At 41.0% G+C, this 20,189-nt stretch overlaps 1 protein-coding gene across 4 annotated transcripts; it reads left to right on the forward strand.

Moving 5' to 3' along the window:
• Window positions 1-74: 74 nt before the first annotated feature.
• Window positions 75-18,548, forward strand: ap1g1 (adaptor related protein complex 1 subunit gamma 1). 4 transcript variants are annotated; one of them, XM_064312540.1, is made up of 24 exons: window positions 75-90; window positions 309-370; window positions 5,539-5,742; window positions 5,872-5,996; window positions 6,287-6,428; window positions 6,752-6,848; window positions 7,482-7,558; window positions 9,254-9,349; window positions 9,447-9,527; window positions 9,667-9,765; window positions 9,959-10,014; window positions 10,203-10,316; window positions 10,420-10,560; window positions 11,017-11,071; window positions 11,397-11,519; window positions 11,754-11,843; window positions 11,937-12,061; window positions 12,264-12,368; window positions 12,795-12,936; window positions 13,251-13,377; window positions 14,094-14,201; window positions 14,401-14,561; window positions 14,808-14,906; window positions 15,098-18,548. In XM_064312540.1, coding segments are annotated over exons 1-24 (2,532 nt in total). In that variant the 5' UTR covers window positions 75-89; the 3' UTR covers window positions 15,200-18,548. The 4 variants fall into 4 exon arrangements, with proteins under 4 accessions (XP_064168610.1, XP_064168612.1, XP_064168613.1 ...); XM_064312542.1 differs by lacking the exons at window positions 75-90; window positions 309-370 and adding an exon at window positions 2,239-2,375; XM_064312543.1 differs by lacking the exons at window positions 75-90; window positions 309-370 and adding an exon at window positions 2,446-2,598.
• The last annotated feature ends 1,641 nt before the right edge of the window (window positions 18,549-20,189 follow it).

Genomic DNA, 20,189 nt, shown 5'->3' on the forward strand with positions numbered 1-20,189 from the left:
CATAGATGGCCAGTCAACATAGATACCGAAAGGAATTGTGGGATATATGCGAAATGATTGGAGGTCAAATGGTCGTGTTTTGAACTGAAAGTAGGCCTTACTATTCTATTACGCGATGATAGCGCTGAACAGCCGCTAAATTAATCTATTTAATCGTTTTGGATGTGCGCCTCTGTTATAATGGTTATAATAGTTCTAATTAATGTTCTTATTTAAAAGCCACTTTTGTACACCTGTTATGATATTTTGCATGGAACTTCCCAAGGGAAATATCTTAAGTCTGTGACGTCATTTTATTTGCATTTCAGTGGTGATATGTAACTTCCCGAAATTATGGTTAAATTGCATCACAATACGTAAGTCATATCAGGTGAGTCCACATGTATGCCTTAAGTCACAAAACAAGGTCAGCTTTTCAAACTACATTACTCCTTGACCATCATATCAGTTACCATATCATCAGTGCTGAAGTCTTACTTTTGCTCAGATGGTAATCTTGCCCTGTTGTGAAATTGTAAACTATACATTTATTTGCATTGCATATATTCTAACTCAGAGTTCTGTTTAAAACAAGTTGTGACAATGTACATACATTTATACTCGGCATGTACTGAATTTAGAATGCATTTCAGGTAGAAGGTATTTCATTATTCAACCGCTCACAAATCCTGCATCTGCTCAGAAATTATGCAGAGCCGCTTTGTGAGAGCAGGAATTGTTACATTTGGCCACCAGAGACAGCCAGCGGACACAGGTTGGAAGACACCTCAACAGTTATTGCAAAGGACTGGAGTGATATAATTAAGTCTCAGAGAGAGACTGAGGTGTGAGGTGCGGGGCTCACTGCTTGGCCCAGTACTGGATTTTTTCAATAAGCCACGAGGGGAGGAGACACCAGTGTTTTCCTACTTGAAAGTATCATCTGATATGGAGGGCTGGGAGGAGGAAGAAGGGAAGCTGCTGTCCTTTGCCACTCTCAGCAAGGGAAGTTCTGAGTAGACGAAGGGGAATGTCCTGTATTCAGCAATGGTAAAAGTCAGGAACATCAGTGCCCAATGGGATGTTAAAGAGCATCAGTGGAAGAGTTACCAGCAGTGACAGAGTATATGGCAGGATTTTGGTGGAGGGTGCTTTACAAACTCCCGCCCTCCAAGAGGTCAGGGGATCTTCAGTGGAAGGTGATGCATGGGGCCCTGGTGACCAATATTTTTCTGTCCAAGTTGAATTCAAATGAGGGGGAGGGGTTTCTATTTTGTAATCTACCTGAAACTGTTGTGCATGTGTTTGTTGATTTTAGCTGGTTATCTTCTCTTCTTCCGGTGTGTGCTCTGTGGGAAGATGAGTGTTTTTTTCTGTGGGTCTGTACATACTGGGGCCAATGGCAATTTTGCTTACATTTTCTATATGGTCAGGCTAACGTGGTTACATGGCTCATAAAATGGGTCAAAATACAGAGTTGGGAGCCTGTGGACCTAGTTTCATGTTTATGGGATTGGTTTGTGTGCACCTTAGAAATGAGTATGAACAACACAACACAACGATGAGAACAGGTCATTGACGTTATGTATTTGAACACACATTGACTACTTTCTGCTTGAAAAAAAATCTTCCTAATCTGTACGGAATTTATCTTTTGCTAATTTCCATTTATGTCCCCCAGTTCTACTAATAGAACTCAACCTGAAGAATCTCTTGTAGTTCACTTTGTTAATCCCCTTTATGAATTTAAAAGCCTAATTTAAATCACCCCAAAGTCTCCTTTTACTAAATTTGAAGAGATTAAGCATCTTAAATCTTCCATCATAGCTTTTATCTTTTATAACAGGAATCGATGTGGTTGCTCTTCTTTGAACCTTTTCCAGAGCCTCTATATCTTTCTTGTTGTATAGTCTAACAAATGTATAGTATAAGATACGTATAACTTACTTGGATTTACAGAGTACTTTTGGCTATATATCCCAGCATCCTGTTGTTCTTTTTTTTACTGCTACAGCAGTGCCTAGAACCTGAAAAGCTTTGATCAACCATTACTCCCAAGTTTTTGTCTGAACATGGTACAATTTTGTTCCTCCAATAAAATAATCCTGCCTAATGTTTTTATTCCCCACATGCAGAACTTTACATTTGGCTGTATATAATTATAATTATCCAGGTTTCCACCCTCTTCTCAATTTTGTTTACATCTTCTTGGATTACTTTAGTAGATTCCAAACTATTAGCTGGACCTCCCAGTTTTGTATCATCTGCAAATTTGACCAATGTACTTTCTATGTCCCTATCAAGATCATTGATATGAAGAAGAGCAGTGTGGTCCCAGTACCGGTTGTTGTGGGACTTCCAACAGTTCCCTGCTCAATATCCGTCAGATGGTTTAAGTAACGTTAGCAATCTTATAATATAGCGAATGTTTTTGCTTTCATAACATTATCGGTAGATAGTCACGTTGTGGACGGTTAAGTCAGAAGCCTACGATGCTTAGAGCTCAACTGTGTCGTTTCCTCAAACATGCCCGGTGAAGTTTGGTGGGAGGAGAGACATACATTGTAATCCTCCGCCTGCGGTAGCAGTGCTGAGGCCGGTAGAGCCGCCATTTTGAATGTGAGGTTTGTCCCCCTCCCTCCGTTAAAGAGAGAAAATTCCAGTTTCTTCCTGGTGTTATTGAGGCTGGTGAGTTTAACCAGGAATTGTTCAATGTACATATTGAAGATTGGTTGTAAGAATATTGTCCAGTGACAGTACTGATTTTTTATTTAGTCGCGAGCTCTCTTGCTAGCATTGGGATGGAACACTAGCCAGTTATGATGTAGCTAACCAATATTCTGCGACTGGCTTCTAACGTTAGCTAACGGCTGTTGGTTAAACGGGGTTTCGGCTTTCTATCAGCTTTAAACATTGATTCGCGATATTAAACGTATAGTGTACGTTTTCGTGTGGACACCCACTAAATATAAGAATCAACTCGGAGGCCTACCTAACAGCTAGTCTAGCGAGTCAGTTTGGTAGTTGATCAGGCTGTATAACGATGAATTAGACTGCTGCACCACAGTGGTGTGTGAGAACAGGTTTATTGTTAAAGTGGGCCTTTTAATCCAGCAGCCTCCTACCCAAACACCGTGGTCGTTTAGCTAAATTAAATAACGTACATTTGATTTAATCCGTTTATTTAGCAGTTAGCTAACTAAGTAACTTTGTTGAGCTAGGCTTGCTAACTATATCCAAGCGATGACGTTAGCTTGCTAGCTAGCTAACTTTTATTTGGATCAGCTAGCTGCTTCCTGATTGAAAACGGCCATTTGTCTGTAGCTTTACCCATTTGCGTTAAATGTCCGATTTTATTATAGGATAATCCAACATATGACACAGTGTTTTGGCATAACACAGCTTGCCAACCAGTCCACCTGTATATATTAGCAAGTAGTTGTCTGTAAACTCGTTCGCTCAGCAAGAATGACTGTCAAAGGGTGCGGACGATAGAAACTCTTGGGAGTAGAGTTCAAATTGACAGATTATCTGGTTGGCCAAAAAGCTATTGAGCTGACAGATTTGCTATTTTGATTCCGATGTACGAACAACACGTTTTCTAGCAGTTCCGGCATGTATTGTGTTCTTGGAAATATAAAGTATCATTAATAGATTAACGTTTATGTAGTAGCTAAAAAAGTGAGGCAGACAGTTCTACGATGTAAATTAATTGACTAACGATGTCTTCCTTATTGCTCGATAGGCAGAGAACCCTCTAACGCTGGTTAGTTTACCCCGACTAATATTATGGGGTGTTTATAAACAGTCAGTCATTAACTTGTGTGGACCGCTGAAGAACATTTAAGTAAAGTGGATCAATGTTATGTTGCCCTGATGTCTAATAGATTGTGTTTTGCTCGAGTAATGACCACAACGTTACCCAGAGTAACTGCTGCCCCCCCTCTATACCCCTTCTACACCTCAGTGCTATGCTTACAATGACAGAAAAGTGTAAGATGATCTGTTGCAAAGACTTAGTGGAGATGCATTTTTACATTTGCCAATGTTTTAACGCTTGCCAAATTGGCAGAATCCAGTCTAATGTAATTCCATAATAGCGATTACTTAATGTTTGCAACTTTTTTAGTGAATGCAGGTAGAAAACCATCTCCAGTGTAATCTGCCTTTTTGTCTTTTGTAAAATACTAATCATTGCAATTGTGTTGACATTTATCTTTGTTTAAAATCAAACAAGTAATAGTTAAATAGTTGTGGATTACAGATTGACTTGGCTATACCTTTGTGACACTTTAGTTGCATTTCCAATTCTCCATTACCTCCAAAATGATTAAATGAGGACTGGTGTTTTGTGCAACAGGTCCTGAATGAAGCACATTACCACCAGGCAAAACCTGTATTTGCTCTAATTTCATTTGTTCACTTGGTGTGCTTTTTTGCCTATTTGGACATGTAATGGGCTGATGGAGAATAAATTAGAATATGCTTTCTTCCATGTGCAAAAGGTTCTCTCGTAGTGCTGGAAGGGATCCAGACTCAGGCATGGAAAAAAAAAAAATGCAAACCACCTTTTTGAATGGCTCTCAGTTTGTATGGTGCGGGCCAGAGATACTTTGATACTCAGAGTTTAGAATTTAAGTTCCCCTCAATAAAAAGGTCCGCACAGGTGTTAAAACAACACTGGGTTTGCAGCAAATGCCGAACCGCAATCCTGTACCAAACAGTTTGGTACGAATACCGTTACCCCACTAGTATACCTACTAGTGTTCACAAAGCTCTGATACCGATTGTTAATTTATGTATTAATTCCTTTTATAAAAAGGCATACCATGTTTCCTCTGCATTTTTTGAGGACAGTACTATGATGTGATAATCTTGGCACTGCCCAAACAATCCAAGGTACATGTCATGTATTAGCATGATGCTAAACTTGAATTAAAATGGGGATGAGGCTTTCATTCATATGTTGAAAACCGTGAATGAGGTAGCTGACTCTGCTTGCAATAGTTCCCCTTGTTCAGTACCAGTGGTCAGGGGCCAGGACTAAAAACTTGTTGTTGGGAAGGAAGTGCATGTTACTGTCAAGTGTCTTTATGGAGTACACCCTTGTATATTTTGAGTCAGTTTGTTAGAGCATTTGGTTTTCATTTGCTGGTGATACTGGGTTCAACTCCAAAGTAACATTCTCAGTTAATGCTGGCTTTGGCTAATTCTAAAGCACCGTTGAATCTTTAATCGGACGAAAGTGGTTTGAAATCTTAGGCGTGCTTGCCTCTGGAGATACTTGGCTGGAGTGGAATTACTACAGTCTTTCTTTTTTTTCCCTCCCTCATTCAAGATTTACAGAAATTATACAATTAACTGCCGGGGCATTGGAGTTCTTTAGTGTGAAAAAGCACGACTCGGTCGTCATTCCAAATTGAAATTGAAGCAGCTTGGCTGGGAACTCTGCGATGTTCAGAGACTTTAACTTTTTTAAGATCTGGCACAGGAATAATAATATGCCAGTGAAAGAGATATACCCAAAAAAAAAAAATGTCTGTGTCTTTCCCTGTCCAGAGGATGCCAGCTCCGATCAGGCTGCGGGAGCTCATCCGGACCATCCGGACCGCTCGCACCCAGGCGGAGGAGCGGGAAATGATCCAGAAAGAGTGCGCCTCCATTCGGTCGTCTTTCAGAGAGGAGGACAACACGTACCGCTGTAGAAATGTCGCTAAGCTCCTGTATATGCACATGCTGGGCTACCCAGCGCACTTTGGACAGGTGAGAAGCCTGCATGACTTGTGAGCTTTCGCATCTATTGAATTTACACATTTTTTGTAACTCCTATTTTTATGGACGTACTTTAAATTTTTATCCCTATAATTAAAAAGTGATGGGTCTGTTTTCCAGTTGGAGTGCCTAAAACTGATTGCATCTCAGAAGTTCACAGACAAGCGAATAGGCTATTTGGGAGCAATGTTACTGTTAGATGAGCGACAAGACGTCCATCTACTAATGACAAATTGCATCAAGAAGTAAGAAAATATAACTATCTTCTCAGTTGAATGTTCTCGTGGGAATCTTGTTAATATCCATAGCACTTAGTGGGAGTGTTGATATGAGTAGGGACATTATTTAATCACTGCAAAAAAAAAAATTAGCTTGTGTGCAGCACTCCTCATATGATTTTGACAGTACCTTTGATACAGACCTGCCACAAAACCTGGGTCACCAGCTGTTGCTTCTCTTTCTATCTCTCTCCCTCTCTCCTTCCTTCTCTCCCCTTTCGTTCTGTCCCTTTTGATCGCTCTGTGTGGTTCCTCAGTGATTTAAGCCACAACACTCAGTATGTCCAGGGCCTGGCCTTGTGCACGCTTGGCTGCATGGGCTCAGCAGAGATGTGTCGTGATCTGGCTGGCGAGGTGGAGAAGCTTCTCAAAACATCAAACTCTTATCTAAGGAAAAAGGTAGCTACTCTCCCCTCAGACAGCATCTCTTATATCTTGAACAAGTCTTTGAACCTGCTGTGGTTATCCTGTGAGAACTAGGGTGATTTATTCAATGTTTAATGTTTAAGGAATGCAAGTGGTTTAATTACTTTTGGTAAGCAATTTTGATATTTTATTAAGAATCATTTTGAATAGTTAAGAATTATTAATGCCTTGTAGTGTTCTTGTTACTGCTAGAAATTAGAGCTCCAGTTAGTGCACAGAGTCCTGTAATTTAGTTGACATGGTTCTGTAAAGCCTGGTGTGGTAGATAAGGGCATGTTCTTCCTGACTGTGCCCAGGCTGCGCTCTGTGCGGTTCATGTGATCAGGAAGGTGCCAGAGTTGATGGAGATGTTCCTCCCAGCAACGAAAAACCTGCTGAGTGAGAAGAACCATGGTGAGTCATGGGCAAGGGGATGAGTAGGGGGGGGGGTCACCCTACTTTTGAATTTTGAGAGCATCACCCACAACCCCTTTCACTCCTCATATACTGAATATTTCCCAATTGCAGTTGTAAGTTGTAAGCTGTTGTCCCTACAGCATCCCCTCATTAATTTCAGAGTGCAGACCATTACCCGCTTCCTCCAGAACACTTTTTGCTCAGCAGCCATTGTGCTGGACGACTGCACATCTTGATCTGCAGGTGTCTGATTGGCTGATCACCTATTGCACGGTGAGGCGGAGGATGCTCTGCCATCAGAGTCACTCACTCCGGGTTGCAGTGTGGGGGTTTGGGAGAGACCACCTCCATGGTCTGCTTCACTGCTGGGGATTTAGAGCATAATCCCATAACTTGTGCCAGCACCACAGAAGTGCATCACCTCACTTCCATTTGTACAAAACATATATTTGTTTCCATAAATTTGTCAGATATTTCGTGATAAGAGACGGTTCGATCATTTGTTGGGGCAAATAATGTAAAAGACTTGCTAAAAAAAAATGAACATTCTCTCCTGAATGACTAGGTCCAGTTGGGTTTTGAATCTTCAGTCAGTGCTAATCTGATTCATGTTAATGTGTTTATTTCCAGGTGTTCTTCACACGTCCGTTGTTCTGCTCACAGAGATGTGTGAACGGAGTCCAGACATGCTCTCTCACTTTAGAAAGGTGTGACACGGTTTATTTGTACACAGGTCTTCTCCATTCTTTCATGTAGGGTTCATTAGCCTCTTCAGGCTAATAAAGTTTTATTGTGAGAGGGTCTTTACAATAATGATCTTGCATTGTATTGGATTATAGAATGGATGCTAATTTTTATGCGTTTGAGTTCACATTTGCATTTCATTCACTGTTTGAGTACACGTTTCTTTTTAGTTAGCGTATTGCAGAAGTATCATTTAAAGGTGTATTTTTTTCTTGTAAAGCCTGGGGTTGCATCTGCATGTGGATTTACACTTAAATTGGAGAACAGTTTTCAATGAACCCCTTTCTCCTGTCCTGTGTCAGCTGGGCTTCGTCCAGCACCTCCATTCCAAATTTCTATATGCCAATGCTCCCAGCCTTCACATTCATAATGTGGACATTATTTTAATCTACAGAAGTGAATCTCTTTCTGGGACGTCCTAACATTACCTCATATTTTCTCTGTCATTTGTCTGTTACAATTCCTGCATTGTGTTAGAATGAGAAGGTAAGCGTGCATTCTGGTTCATGGCTGGTTGCATGCTTTTACATGAATCATTTCACCATGGTCATTGATGACAGTCATGTTTTTTCATTGCTTTCGGAAATTTCTTTTTCTTTTAAGATTATCTGGATATTTTTTATGATGTATACCTCTCTGTTGTTTATTTCTCATTAAACTGTTCCAAGTTTGGATTTATAGTTCATGTTTTTCACCATTTGGGTAGAAAGGCTGAAGTGAATGTGTTGAAAAGCTGAAGTGAATGTGTTGAAAAGCTTAAGTGTTGTAGTGTGATCACCCCAGGTGTTGTCACCTAGCACAAGGGACAGTTAGCAATATTAGACACAGAACTGTATGTGCAGTAAAAAGGAAAATTATTCAAAAATAAGAATCTGTATATATACATTTTTCTGTGTATGTGTGTATATTATTTATATACCTATGCATACACATAATAGAAGCAAATGCCTAAATAGAAACAGACATCCCAGCCAAAGGAACCACATCTTTATACACTGTAGATATGATTGCAAATTTCTGATCGTAGTCATGTCTCATTAAAATTCTGCAGTGAGTCGTAGTTAAGTGCTGCAGCAGGGAGATGGTTGAGTAGTTTGGGAAAGAAATTGTGTTAAAAAGAGAATTCCTAAAGAGTATAAGTTGATTAGGATGGGAGCTTTTGCTCTTGTGGTCTCGAAAGTCTTGAAACGGCTGCTTTCTGAAATGCAAATGGTGCATCCTCTGACAAAGGGCGTTGTGAAATACCTATGTTTTATACATGACTTACTCTTCAGTGAATACGTGTTCAGTGAAGGCTTTGAACATTTTTACTGAAGAAAATATTATCAGTGAGCGTTGGATTTATGATTTCCTTACATTAAAAAGTAACATCTCAAAAAATAATAAACACTCATGGTTCAAGTTTATGTAGTCATTTTAATTTAATGGACTTAAAGACAATAAACACATTTTAGGAAAACATGAAAGTAACTAGTTGGAATGGAAACTTTAACAGGCAATTTGTTAAAATTAGTGCAGGTTTTTTTTTTTTATAGTGCTGACATTAGTTTAAAAATAATTGTTATACAGAGGTTTTCCAGCACAAAGGCTCTGAGCATCATGTTTTCCTCTTGTTTTCCAGTGCCATGCTGACCATCTCCCTCTCTTTTCTCCTGCAGCTGGTTCCGCAGCTGGTCAGAATCCTAAAGAATCTCATAATGTCGGGATACTCCCCGGAGCACGACGTGTCGGGCATCAGCGACCCGTTCCTGCAGGTCCGAGCCCTGCTTTCACTGGCCTCTGGCCTTCGTGCTTCCATCGGCCTTTAATAGGATTCGCTCATCGCTGACGGCGCACTGATCTCTGTTTCAGGTGCGGATATTGAGGCTGCTCAGAATTCTCGGCAGGAACGACGACGACGGCAGTGAGGCGATGAATGACATCCTCGCACAGGTAAAACATGAGATTTTCTCCATCGTTTAATCTTGCATTTGTTGTTTTTGCTGTGTGTTTGTGCAAAATTTGCATACATTTGGGCATTGTCTAGTATGTTTTACAAACATTTTTTTTTTTTTTTTTTCACCTTCTGCAGGTCGCAACCAACACAGAGACGAGTAAAAACGTAGGCAATGCAATCCTTTACGAAACAGTCCTGACCATAATGGACATCAAATCAGAAAGTGGACTGAGGGTACGTCAGCAATTCTTTTATCTCCATTTATGGGAATACACCAATAGGAATAAATGGGCCTACACATGGCACAGCTCATTTGTTTGTGGTTACTAACTATGCTCTTATTTTCCTGGTAACGTAATTGTTAATGTGTAACGTGTAATTGCTGCTGAAAGCTGTTTTAAACAGAAATGCTTTTTCCCCACTGCAGGTCCTAGCAATTAACATCTTGGGGCGCTTCCTGTTGAATAACGACAAAAATATTAGGTGAGTCCTTTTCTGTTAGTGTGTTGAAATCACACAAATGGTATCTTTTAACGCGGAATATGGCAAAGCTGACTCTGCCTAGTTAACTGTTAAAACAGTGCAAAAGTCCCGTCCTGTGTATTTAGCTGGGAGAAGAACAGAGTGTGGATTTAAGATGGTGCTAATGAGCCAGTGCCTTTTCCTGTCAGATACGTGGCCCTGACATCACTGCTGAAGACGGTACAGACAGATCACAATGCGGTGCAGAGACACAGGAGCACCATTGTGGACTGTTTGAAAGACCTGGATGTGTCAATAAAGAGGTGCGGGACTTCCTTTCCGAGAAGCGTCGAATGTTTTTCACGTCTGACACCAGATATGAGGAAGTACGGAATGTAGGCTCACTTTTGGTGCTTTGTTCGCCAGGCGAGCCATGGAGCTCAGCTTCGCTCTTGTGAATGGGAACAACATTCGCGGGATGATGAAGGAGCTGCTCTACTTCCTGGACTCCTGTGACCCAGAATTCAAAGCAGACTGTGCATCCGGAATCTTCCTTGCTGCGGAGAAGTAAGACCGGCTGAACTAGTGCACAGGGCCTTCTAGCATAATTATAAAATGTGAAATAAAAATGGAAAAAATGGGTAACCTTGTGAGGGATTTTCTGTTACGTAAGTTGTCCATATGCAGTTGAGACACATACTGTGTGTAAGATTTAAGTCAAGGTGAGCTGAAATGTATCGTCCTGTGAAAATGAATGGCGTATTGAAATGCTGTGTGATGAAAAAATGAGTGATCCATCGTCTGAGTATGACTTTGCTGACACCCTTATTTTCTGATGGCATGAATCTTTTGCTAACTGCGTTGAAGACACAATCATAAACTTTCTTTCCTAAAAAGATAAACCTGTAAACCTGTTTCAATGTCTTTGTGTAAAGTCCCACAAGGAAGGATAGCTTGGGGTTGATATATTTGTAAATGTTTTCTGTTTTTTGTAAATTCAACTGACGCTTGCTTTGATCACAGGTACGCACCTTCGAAAAGATGGCACATAGACACCGTCATGAGGGTCCTGACAACGGTATGCAAATTAATATCAGGACTTTATTAAAAAGTTTGCACTGTACAGTTTCCCAGCATGCTTTAAACCTGTTAAGTTCCTCTTCAGGTGCATGGTGCAAAGCATGTTATTTGGAAGACTTGCTTACTTCATATCCCCTTAGACAATGCTTTTGAACATCCATGGTGTTAAAAATTAGCTTTAAGCACTGACGATAATATAATTTGTGTGCGAAGCCCGTTCAGAATTAAATTCCAGATATTTATCAGCTGTATTTCCCTTGGCTGTGATGTCATTTGTAGTGCAGTGTGTCCTGTGTTAAATGAGGCCTTTGTGGTTCCTACAGGCAGGGAGCTATGTGAGAGATGACTCCGTACCCAACCTCATCCAGCTCATCACCAACAGCATGGAGATGCATGCGTACACCGTGCAGAGACTCTACAAGGCCCTGCTGGATGACGTCTCCCAGGTGAGCTGCGTGCGCCTTCACTGTCTGTCTGTGTCTTCATCTGCCTGCTCGGCCTAGTGGGAGATCGGCTGTCTGTCAAAAAAGGGAATAAGTCCTTACCTTGTCTGTTGTGCACTTTATGGTTGATGACCGAAAACAAATGCCCATTTAAATTAAAAAAGGGAATAAGTCACACTTGTGGCCTTTGTAGAATGACAACTGTGTAGTCATGGGCTTTTCTTTTTGTTTGTTCAGCAACCGCTGGTGCAGGTTGGCTCTTGGTGCATCGGAGAGTATGGAGACCTGCTGGTGTCAGGACAGTGTGAGGAGGAGGAGCCTATCCAGGTACCTTCCGCAGTTAGGCACACAACAACATGATAAAGGGCTGGGCTTATTTCTCTGTACTGACACACAAACTTGCTTGTCTTTGCATGATAGGTTACGGAGGATGAAGTCCTGGATGTTTTGGAAGGTCTTCTGGCGTCCAGCTTGTCCTCCACGGTGACTCGGGGATACGCCCTAACTGCGATCATGAAGCTGTCCACACGCTTCAGCGGTGTTAAGTAAGCTCATTTGGCTCGCCCCAACAAACGTGCATGGCTTGAGCAGAATGACCACAAGTTTTCAGACCTGTTACAGAGAAGGGAAGCGCAACACGTGCCATATTTGACCGTGTATGCAGAACTCACTTGCTTTTGAAGTTGCATCTGCAGTATCCCTCATTTTGCCAAACTGTACTTTGATGCTGAACTTTGTGCTTTGCAGTCGAATCAAGAAGGTTGTGTCAGTGTATGGCAGCAGCATAGATGTGGAGCTGCAGCAACGAGCGGTTGAATACAATGCCCTGTTCAAGAAGTACGATCACATGAGGTGAGCTGAAATCAAACTGCTGTATTCACTGTTCCCCCATTCTGGCTTTCCCCCTGTCTGATGGGATGGTTATTCCTGCCTCTCTTCATTGACATTCAAATGAGCTTGTAAGTACAGCACACTACGTCTGGATTCCCAGTGGCCGGACAGTGAGAGGATGCATCCGGTGATGGATCATACTCGTGTGTTAGAGGACTTTCATATGTTCAAATGTGACGTGCTCTCACCTGAGACCTGCCCACAGAGAGGCTTCTAAGTGAATTGATGTGTTCAGCTGAACACTTTGCTTTGGTTAGGCCTCCAGTCCTTACAAGTAAAGTTTAAGGAATTTTACGCCACAACAGCATATGTATAGTAAAAGGTAGCTACAAGCTTAAGTACCCAGTGGCAGTAGCTGGACTGAGTCTCTCTTCTCCCACTCTGGAGGTCTGCCTTACTTGAGAGAATGCCCATCATGGAGAAGACCACCGCCAATGGTCCCACAGAAGCGGCGCAGACCAATGGGGAGGTGGAGCCCTCAGCGCTGGACTCAAAAAGCCTGCCCAGTGTCCCACAGCCCACTGGCCAGGTATGAGAAGCATAATCAGGCCTCCCTTGTCTGCTTTCTGTCGATATTTGATTTGTGGAGCCAGAATGCCTCCAGACATTGGTCATTTATCTTGGTGTGTATATTCATGCCAAGCAGTATTTGCATAACGTGAATGTGCAGATATTTTTAACAAATGGAGACACCTGCTGGTTGGACAGAATTATTTGCATGACTTGGAAAAAGTATACTTGAATAAGACTCTACTAGATTTTGTTTTATAGAATTCATCATTGCAAAATAAAAGTGCATGCATAAATATTGGGGGTTTTCAGTCCTTCCCCCTTGTGTTCCAGGTTAATGATCTATTGGATCTCCTCGGAGGGAATGATGTAGTGCCTGTGATCCAGACGGCCCCGCCCACAAAGCCTGTCTCTGCTGGAGGAGAGCTGTTAGACCTGCTGGGGGATCTGTCTCTGTCAGGTAGGCCCGAGCACAAGCCTAATCCAGTCTAGAGCCTGATCCTAATCCAGTCCAGAGCCCCAGCAAATTCCAGTCCAGAGTGCCAGAATATTCCAGTCCAGAGCCCGAGCCTAATCCAGTCTACAGCCCAAAACTAATCCAGTCCAGAGCCAAAGCCTAATCCTGGTCAGAGCCCAAGGCTAATCCAGTCCAGATAGACCTTGTGGCATGATATGTCATGTCTTCACATGTGTTTATTCCTCTACATGGCATGGATCACACACTGTACAGGTTAAGCTAGGATCAGAAGTGTAAAATACCACAGCTCATGATGCGGTTTGTTTTATATAGTTTTATAGTCTTTTATAAATAAGAGATTCCTTCTATGAAGGATCTTGTAGGTTTACTCCGATGCATTGTGAAAAGCCGGTTTATAGTCATGCATCTTCTGTTAACTAATGATAATTAGTGTTAATTGGTAATGGTCTTATTGATAATCTGAGTTATAGAGGCCACTGAATGACTAAAGGTCAGTTTAATCGATGATTATATATACAGCTAAAGGTGACAGTAGTCGAAGCACATCCATGCATCTTGGAAGTAACCGATTACAAAAAGATGGTGCAGTACAGTGCTTATGTGTGCAAAACACTGTCTCAAGAAAATGGAATGAAAATGGTGTCCTGTAATCTTTTCCCTTTTCTGTAAACCCCTGTCATTCCCCTCACCCTACCCAGGGGGTCCAGCCCCTCCCCCTGTCGCTGCCCCGCCCATGTCTGTTTCCCAGCCTGCCTTCCTGCTGGACGGCCTCTCCTCACAGACCCTGTTTAATGACGTAGCTGCAGGTGAGAGTCTGACTCCGCTGTGTGCTGCCTGTGTTTTTAAAAATCATGTTTACATCTGGAAATGGCCTCTGCAAGGCCATGAGCATTTATTCTTTTGTTTGTGATGAAATTAACTCCTCCTTTAAGATTTTCAGTTCTGGTTTTGGGGCGAGCAGTTCCAGACTAATACCAAATACTGAATGAATTTTTTTTCCTCCAGGTATTCCACCGATGACAGCTTACAATAAGAATGGCTTAATAATAGAGTTCACGTTTGAAAGGTCCAATCTGAATCCAAATATTACTGTTATCACCATTCATGCCTCCAACAGCACTGAGGCAGAGATGACCGAGTTCGTGTTCCAGGCCGCAGTACCAAAGGTGAGCGGCTTTACTTTAATACAGTAACACCTGGCGGCAGACCCGTCTTCCCCGTCTCCTGAGTGAGTGCAGAGAAACGTGAGGAGAGGTGTTGGGGGGAAACTTCCGTAGTAGTGAATGTGATGTGAATGGTGTGACTCCATAGAGAACAGCTGCAGCATTGAGACTGGAGGCTTTGGTTACAGTGTGCAGTGTGCTTTGTGGAAAGACTCACGCGGGCTGTCTGTCTGTGTGTGTGTGTGTCAGACTTTCCAGCTGCAGCTCCTCTCTCCCAGCAGTAACGTCGTCCCCGCACTCAAGCAGGGCACTGTCACACAGGTCATTAAAGTGCTCAACCCCCAGAAGGTAAGGTCACCTGCTGCATCGCCTGCATGTTCACAGTGCAGAACGTCCTCAGTTTGTGCACTGCCAGCGATACACGTTTTCCATCGTATGCTAATGGATGCTCCTTCCCTTTACAAATGTAGCCTGCCTTAATTGTGCATTCGTTTAATAATTAATTATTTAATTTTGTTTTCATGTTCTTTTTTCTCCAGCAACAACTGCGAATGAGGGTCAAGCTGACATACACCCACAAAGGGTCTGCTGTGCAAGACCTGGCTGAGGTCAACAACTTCCCTGCTCAGGCCTGGCAGTAATGGGCTGCCTGTCTCCGTGCTCTTAAAGACCCTGCCACAGGAGCTGTGGGACAGGGCCTCTAACCGAACGGCTGGCCCCCACTGCGGACTTACCCCCCCAGGGCAGCGGTGGGGAGACAGTGGACATCTCACATACCACAGTGCTGATGAAGGTCTGACCATGACACAAAGACAGCATCAAAACAAAAGCATCCATCACATATCGGTTTAATACGTCTGATGGGTTTCACCTACATCTGCAAAGATGTCTGCTTCCATAGGCACTACTGCTGTCCCAGTCCCTCATACGCACACACTGAACTGTCCGCCACCCCTCCCTCCCACACACATCGTCATGGACATTCACCCTTTGGGTGACTGTGGTAAGCTGCCCCTTGATTTAAGCTGTCGTCCTGGTTAAATAAACCTTTGTGTTCTGTATTTTTTTTTTATTGGAATCTGTAGTCAACGGTTACGATGATTTGACCTTTTTGAACTGCAACTGAAGTTAATGAATTTTGCACTTTAATCTCTCTCTGAGTCTGTGCACCATGCAGAATTAAGAAAGTACTATTTCCTGATTGGGCTGGAATCTGTTTGGGTGTTCTGGAATTTCATCATTTTTCCACTTTGGTGTCTCAAGATCTTAACTTATTTTGTTTAATAAAGATTATCAGCCTTTTGGTCAAAGCACAGGTTCTTTGGTCCCAATACAGTTTTTCTTGTTAAGGGTTGTGGTTCTGAAGGATCCAAGGACCGAAATGCACTTTTGCTGAATTTGCCCTGCGCAGATTCCTGCAGCTACGTTGGAGATTTCAGTGAATTTAAAAAACATTTTTTGCGTGTGGGTTTCTGATGCTACATTCTTGTAGTAATGACACCCTTTCAGCTTTATTCACTTGTTGAGGGATTCAGTCTTTCTTCAGTGAAGTGTAAGTTATGACTTTTCTTTGCAAATTGCTTTTTGGTATAAAGCTAAAATATTTTTGACCCCTTGGAGAACAAAGCTGAAGGGATTTACTTGGGTTGAGTTTGAGCACATCTTTATTCTTGGAAGAGAATGAAAGAATCTGCTTTTCCTGGTGGTATACATGGTAAATGTTGGAGACTAGCTGGCAAAACTTTTCATTCAGTGGGAATGCCCAAAGGCACAATCATTATAAGATTGATTTCAATTTTTGTCATCCATTTTTAATTTCAGCTGAAACCAGAAAAAGGTAATTAATACAGCAGATTGGAAGAGCGCTATATTTGAGATTTGTGTCACTTGTTTGGTTTGCTATTTAGACTGAATCATTTTCTTCAGAAGAGGATAGTTTTCTAATTTCAAATAAATGGACTGAAGCCACGATAAATTGTAACATTTAAAGTTTGAAATGATACTGTATGCTGATTATGGGTCTCTAAAGACTATGTAAATTTAAGAACTCTGTGCCCACTAGTTGCTATGTTCTTCATGCCATAATTAACTAGCTGCAGCTGTACTGCACTAACTATCACATTACTTTTTAATTAACTCTGTAAAGACACCTACCTTAAATGGTTGAGAGTCCCCTTCACCAAAATACCTTTTTTTATCAGTTTGTATTGGTAGCCTTGAATGTAGTCCTATGCACCAAACAGCTTTCTGTGTTTTTTTATCTCTTAAACTTTTATCTTAACCCTCTCATCCTGTTCTTTTTTTCTTTTTTTTTGGAAGGAAACATTTTAATGTATTTTTTGTTTGTTTCTGTTTTCAATTTGTGGGCACGTAGTTGATTTCTTGTCAGTCCACAGTCATTCATATCCTAGAAATGCCTAATCTAAAGTAATGTGCCTTTTGCCATTCTGTAAACAGAATCCGGAGTAGACCTGTCTTAGGTATGGTCACTGTAGATGTCAGGTCATTGTGAGTCCAGATTCAGAGATTATGTCCCGACTTTTGAGGTTGTGAGAGGAAGGATGCAAGTTGTAAGACATTGACCACTGCTTTTACATCTGCTTATAAACTTGCAGTTTAGGACATGTTCAACTGCTTTTCAAAATCCCATATCAGAATGAATGTGGATGCCTTGGCTGCCAGACATACAATACAAACTGAGCTAGTGGAAACAGACAGTGTACATCAATGTTGCCTCTCGTCTGTGAATTCCATAAATGTACCTGGGCAGTGAGCACTACATCGTGTCATTTTCCTGACCGCGTCTATCAACTGTTTCCGGCATCAGTGTGAAACCCTTTTACATGCACTGCATGTACAGAAGCACCTTTTTTGTAGGATTTTTTTACTTTCATATTTCTTTGCTAACATCTAACTTTCGTGACCAAATAGATGTAACTTTGCTTTGGAAATGAAATCTCTCTCCAATTCTTTTTCTGCAGAGACATGACTTATCCATTAGTTTTTTGTTTTGTTTGTGTTGAGTGAATAATTGGGTGCACTCTCTGCTTTTTCTGTATATGGTGAGTGTTTTTAGATGCATACATCTCCCATCACCCATCCCCCATCCCTTTTTAAATACAGTTTTCTAAGACTGTTCCAGTGAGGCACTAGCTGTATACTCTCTGAAATTGCTCTTAGTCAACATCTTGATAGCCTAATTAAATGGCTTTCCCTTTTCCTGTGTACATTAAAAACTAAATTATAGTATCTGCTGCCTGTATGATGTATATAATTGTAAAAGGATACATAAAATAAAATGAGAAATATTAAAAAACAGACCTGGTTAAAGATTAGTAAGGGAAAGCAAATGTGTATGCGTGTCCATGTGGGAAAGGTCTGAGTGTTTTAAGCACTGATGGGTATAAAAAATGTTTACAGATGAGTACACAGCATAGTAATGTTCAAAGACAAGACACCCATTAGCCAGCGATTCATATGTTCATGCTGAAAAGAGAACATGTCCCATCCCACAATGTCATAAGTTGTCCACAGTGTGGCCAAAACTAATGGAATACAATTAGAATGTAATCTGGCCTGCAGGATCGTTAATATTACATTTGTACATGTGGCTTTTTCTGAGGGTAAGTTGAGTTATGTCTTCTTCATGGCTTTTTCTTTATAACAGTTTTCTGATGTTTTTTTAAATTTTATTTGGAATTTGGTGATATTTATTTACTAATTTATTTTGACCTTTGGACATTCAAATTAAATTGTAATGGGTTCATTGGACAAAAATGTTAGCCATTATCTTTTGGTAAAATGTTCTCCCTGTATAACCAAATTCCTTAAGTACAGTGAAGAATTAAAATTTCCCAGGTATCACTGATGATTTAGCCAAGAATATAATGAATCATGTGCTTTTTGTCAGTCAGCTGGATGACTCCGCATTGGTTGTTCAAAAAACCAAAAATCTTCCCTTTGCTTCATTAAATAATATCATTCACTTTGGTTATGTTCCCATGGAATTTTTATTACTTTTGCTTGACCAACATGGTAATAAAGTCTCAGCAGTCCTAGCATTTTAATGATTGTCAATTTGAATTTGTGTTTAAATGTGGAAATGAGGGAACGGAAACTGAACGAGCCGGGAGGCAGAGCTGTTGTATTAGAAATGGTAGTGCTTATAAATTACTTGGACTGGATGGCTGCTTAAATTAACTGTACTTTTATTACCACTAGAGATCCCAAGGACCTCTGTTCAGTTCACTTACTAGCTAGTGGATTGGTTATCTTTGAAATGTTGCACTTCCCCGCTATGGATGGGATTTAATTTAAGTGCATGCATGCACTATCTGCTAATCTCCACTAGGTGGGGCCTTGGAGTAATAAGATTGGAAAAATGAATGTCTTTTTTTATCAGTATCCTTCACTGTGAAGTTTAGTGGTTTATCTAAATAGCCTGGATTTTTGTTTCTTAAAGGTACAGTGCTCCTCATTCAAATTGTTAAATACATGTTAATGTATACTAATCTGACAAGATGAGCCTGTGCTTTCAGGGTTGCATGTGTTGATGAAACTTGGGAATTGTGGAACTATATGCATTTAAGTCTGATAATGTGCCTGTGTGTTAGCATTGCCTGTTTCAGCCCATGCAACGCAAGACAGTCTCTTGGTTTCACCCAGCACACATTTTTGCTGAACTTGAATTTTAATTCACTCATAAAGTTTTTCCGCAATCGGGATTTTGGTCATACTCCTTTGATTACACGGATAAAACGCTTCCATTTTCTCTGAGCTCCATGGATTAATTTCTCTGGAGGATTTGGTCACTCCTGTGTGCCAGGAGGAGTGGCTGAAATTCTCATGAGTAATCAGTCCTTGGAGCTTGTACAATATGGCAGGAAGTGTTTTCTCAGTGTCAAAGGAGTATGACCAAAATCCTGATTGTGGCAACATGAATACTTTTGATCACATCTTAACTAAATAACATGGAATCATTTGTGAAACATGCTGCTACTTTATGTAGTTTGAGTAGAATGTTATGCATTTTTGTTGAATGAAAATTGCTTGAATTACCATTTCTATTTTTATTTTTATGAACAGCTATCAAGTACGTGAATAAACTTGAATACTGTTATTCATGCCACAAGTAATATTGAATGATACAGGAGGGATACATCATTTTATCTCCATTGCATTCAAAGTCCAGTCCATAGCTGTAAGTAGAATGTTACATTATGCCCTGTTATGTATGATTATTCTTAAAACATGTTGCATGGGGAAAAGATAATGGCAATAATGATTATGCCTTGCATTTATATAGTGTTTTTCTCCTACTCAAATTTTTTTACAACTCGGCTGATACCACATGTCAGCTGAGGTTGAGAGGGAGAGACCAATTTTTAGCCAATTAAACTAGGGAATGATTAGGTGGCAGGTTGAGAGCCAGGTTGGGAATTTAGCCAGGACACTGGGGAACCCCCTAGTCTTTGTGATAAGTGTCATGGGATCTTTAATGGCCACATATTGAGTCAGGATCTCGGTTTAAAATCTCATCCGAAAGATTTAACCATGCAGTTATTATAGACAAGCCCCGGACTTTGACCTGGATTTCAAATTTGAATGTTTTCAGGGCTGGAGTGAGTGTAG

Source organism: Anguilla rostrata, chromosome 16 (assembly GCF_018555375.3).
Source record: "Anguilla rostrata isolate EN2019 chromosome 16, ASM1855537v3, whole genome shotgun sequence".
NCBI lineage: Eukaryota > Metazoa > Chordata > Actinopteri > Anguilliformes > Anguillidae > Anguilla > Anguilla rostrata.

Coding starts and splice junctions, on each gene's coding strand:
- ap1g1 (XM_064312540.1), top strand. Junction 7,559..9,253: donor TGCTCTCTCACTTTAGAAAG/GTGTGACACGGT, acceptor TTTCTCCTGCAG/CTGGTTCCGCAGCTGGTCAG. Junction 10,015..10,202: donor AATAACGACAAAAATATTAG/GTGAGTCCTTTT, acceptor TTTTCCTGTCAG/ATACGTGGCCCTGACATCAC.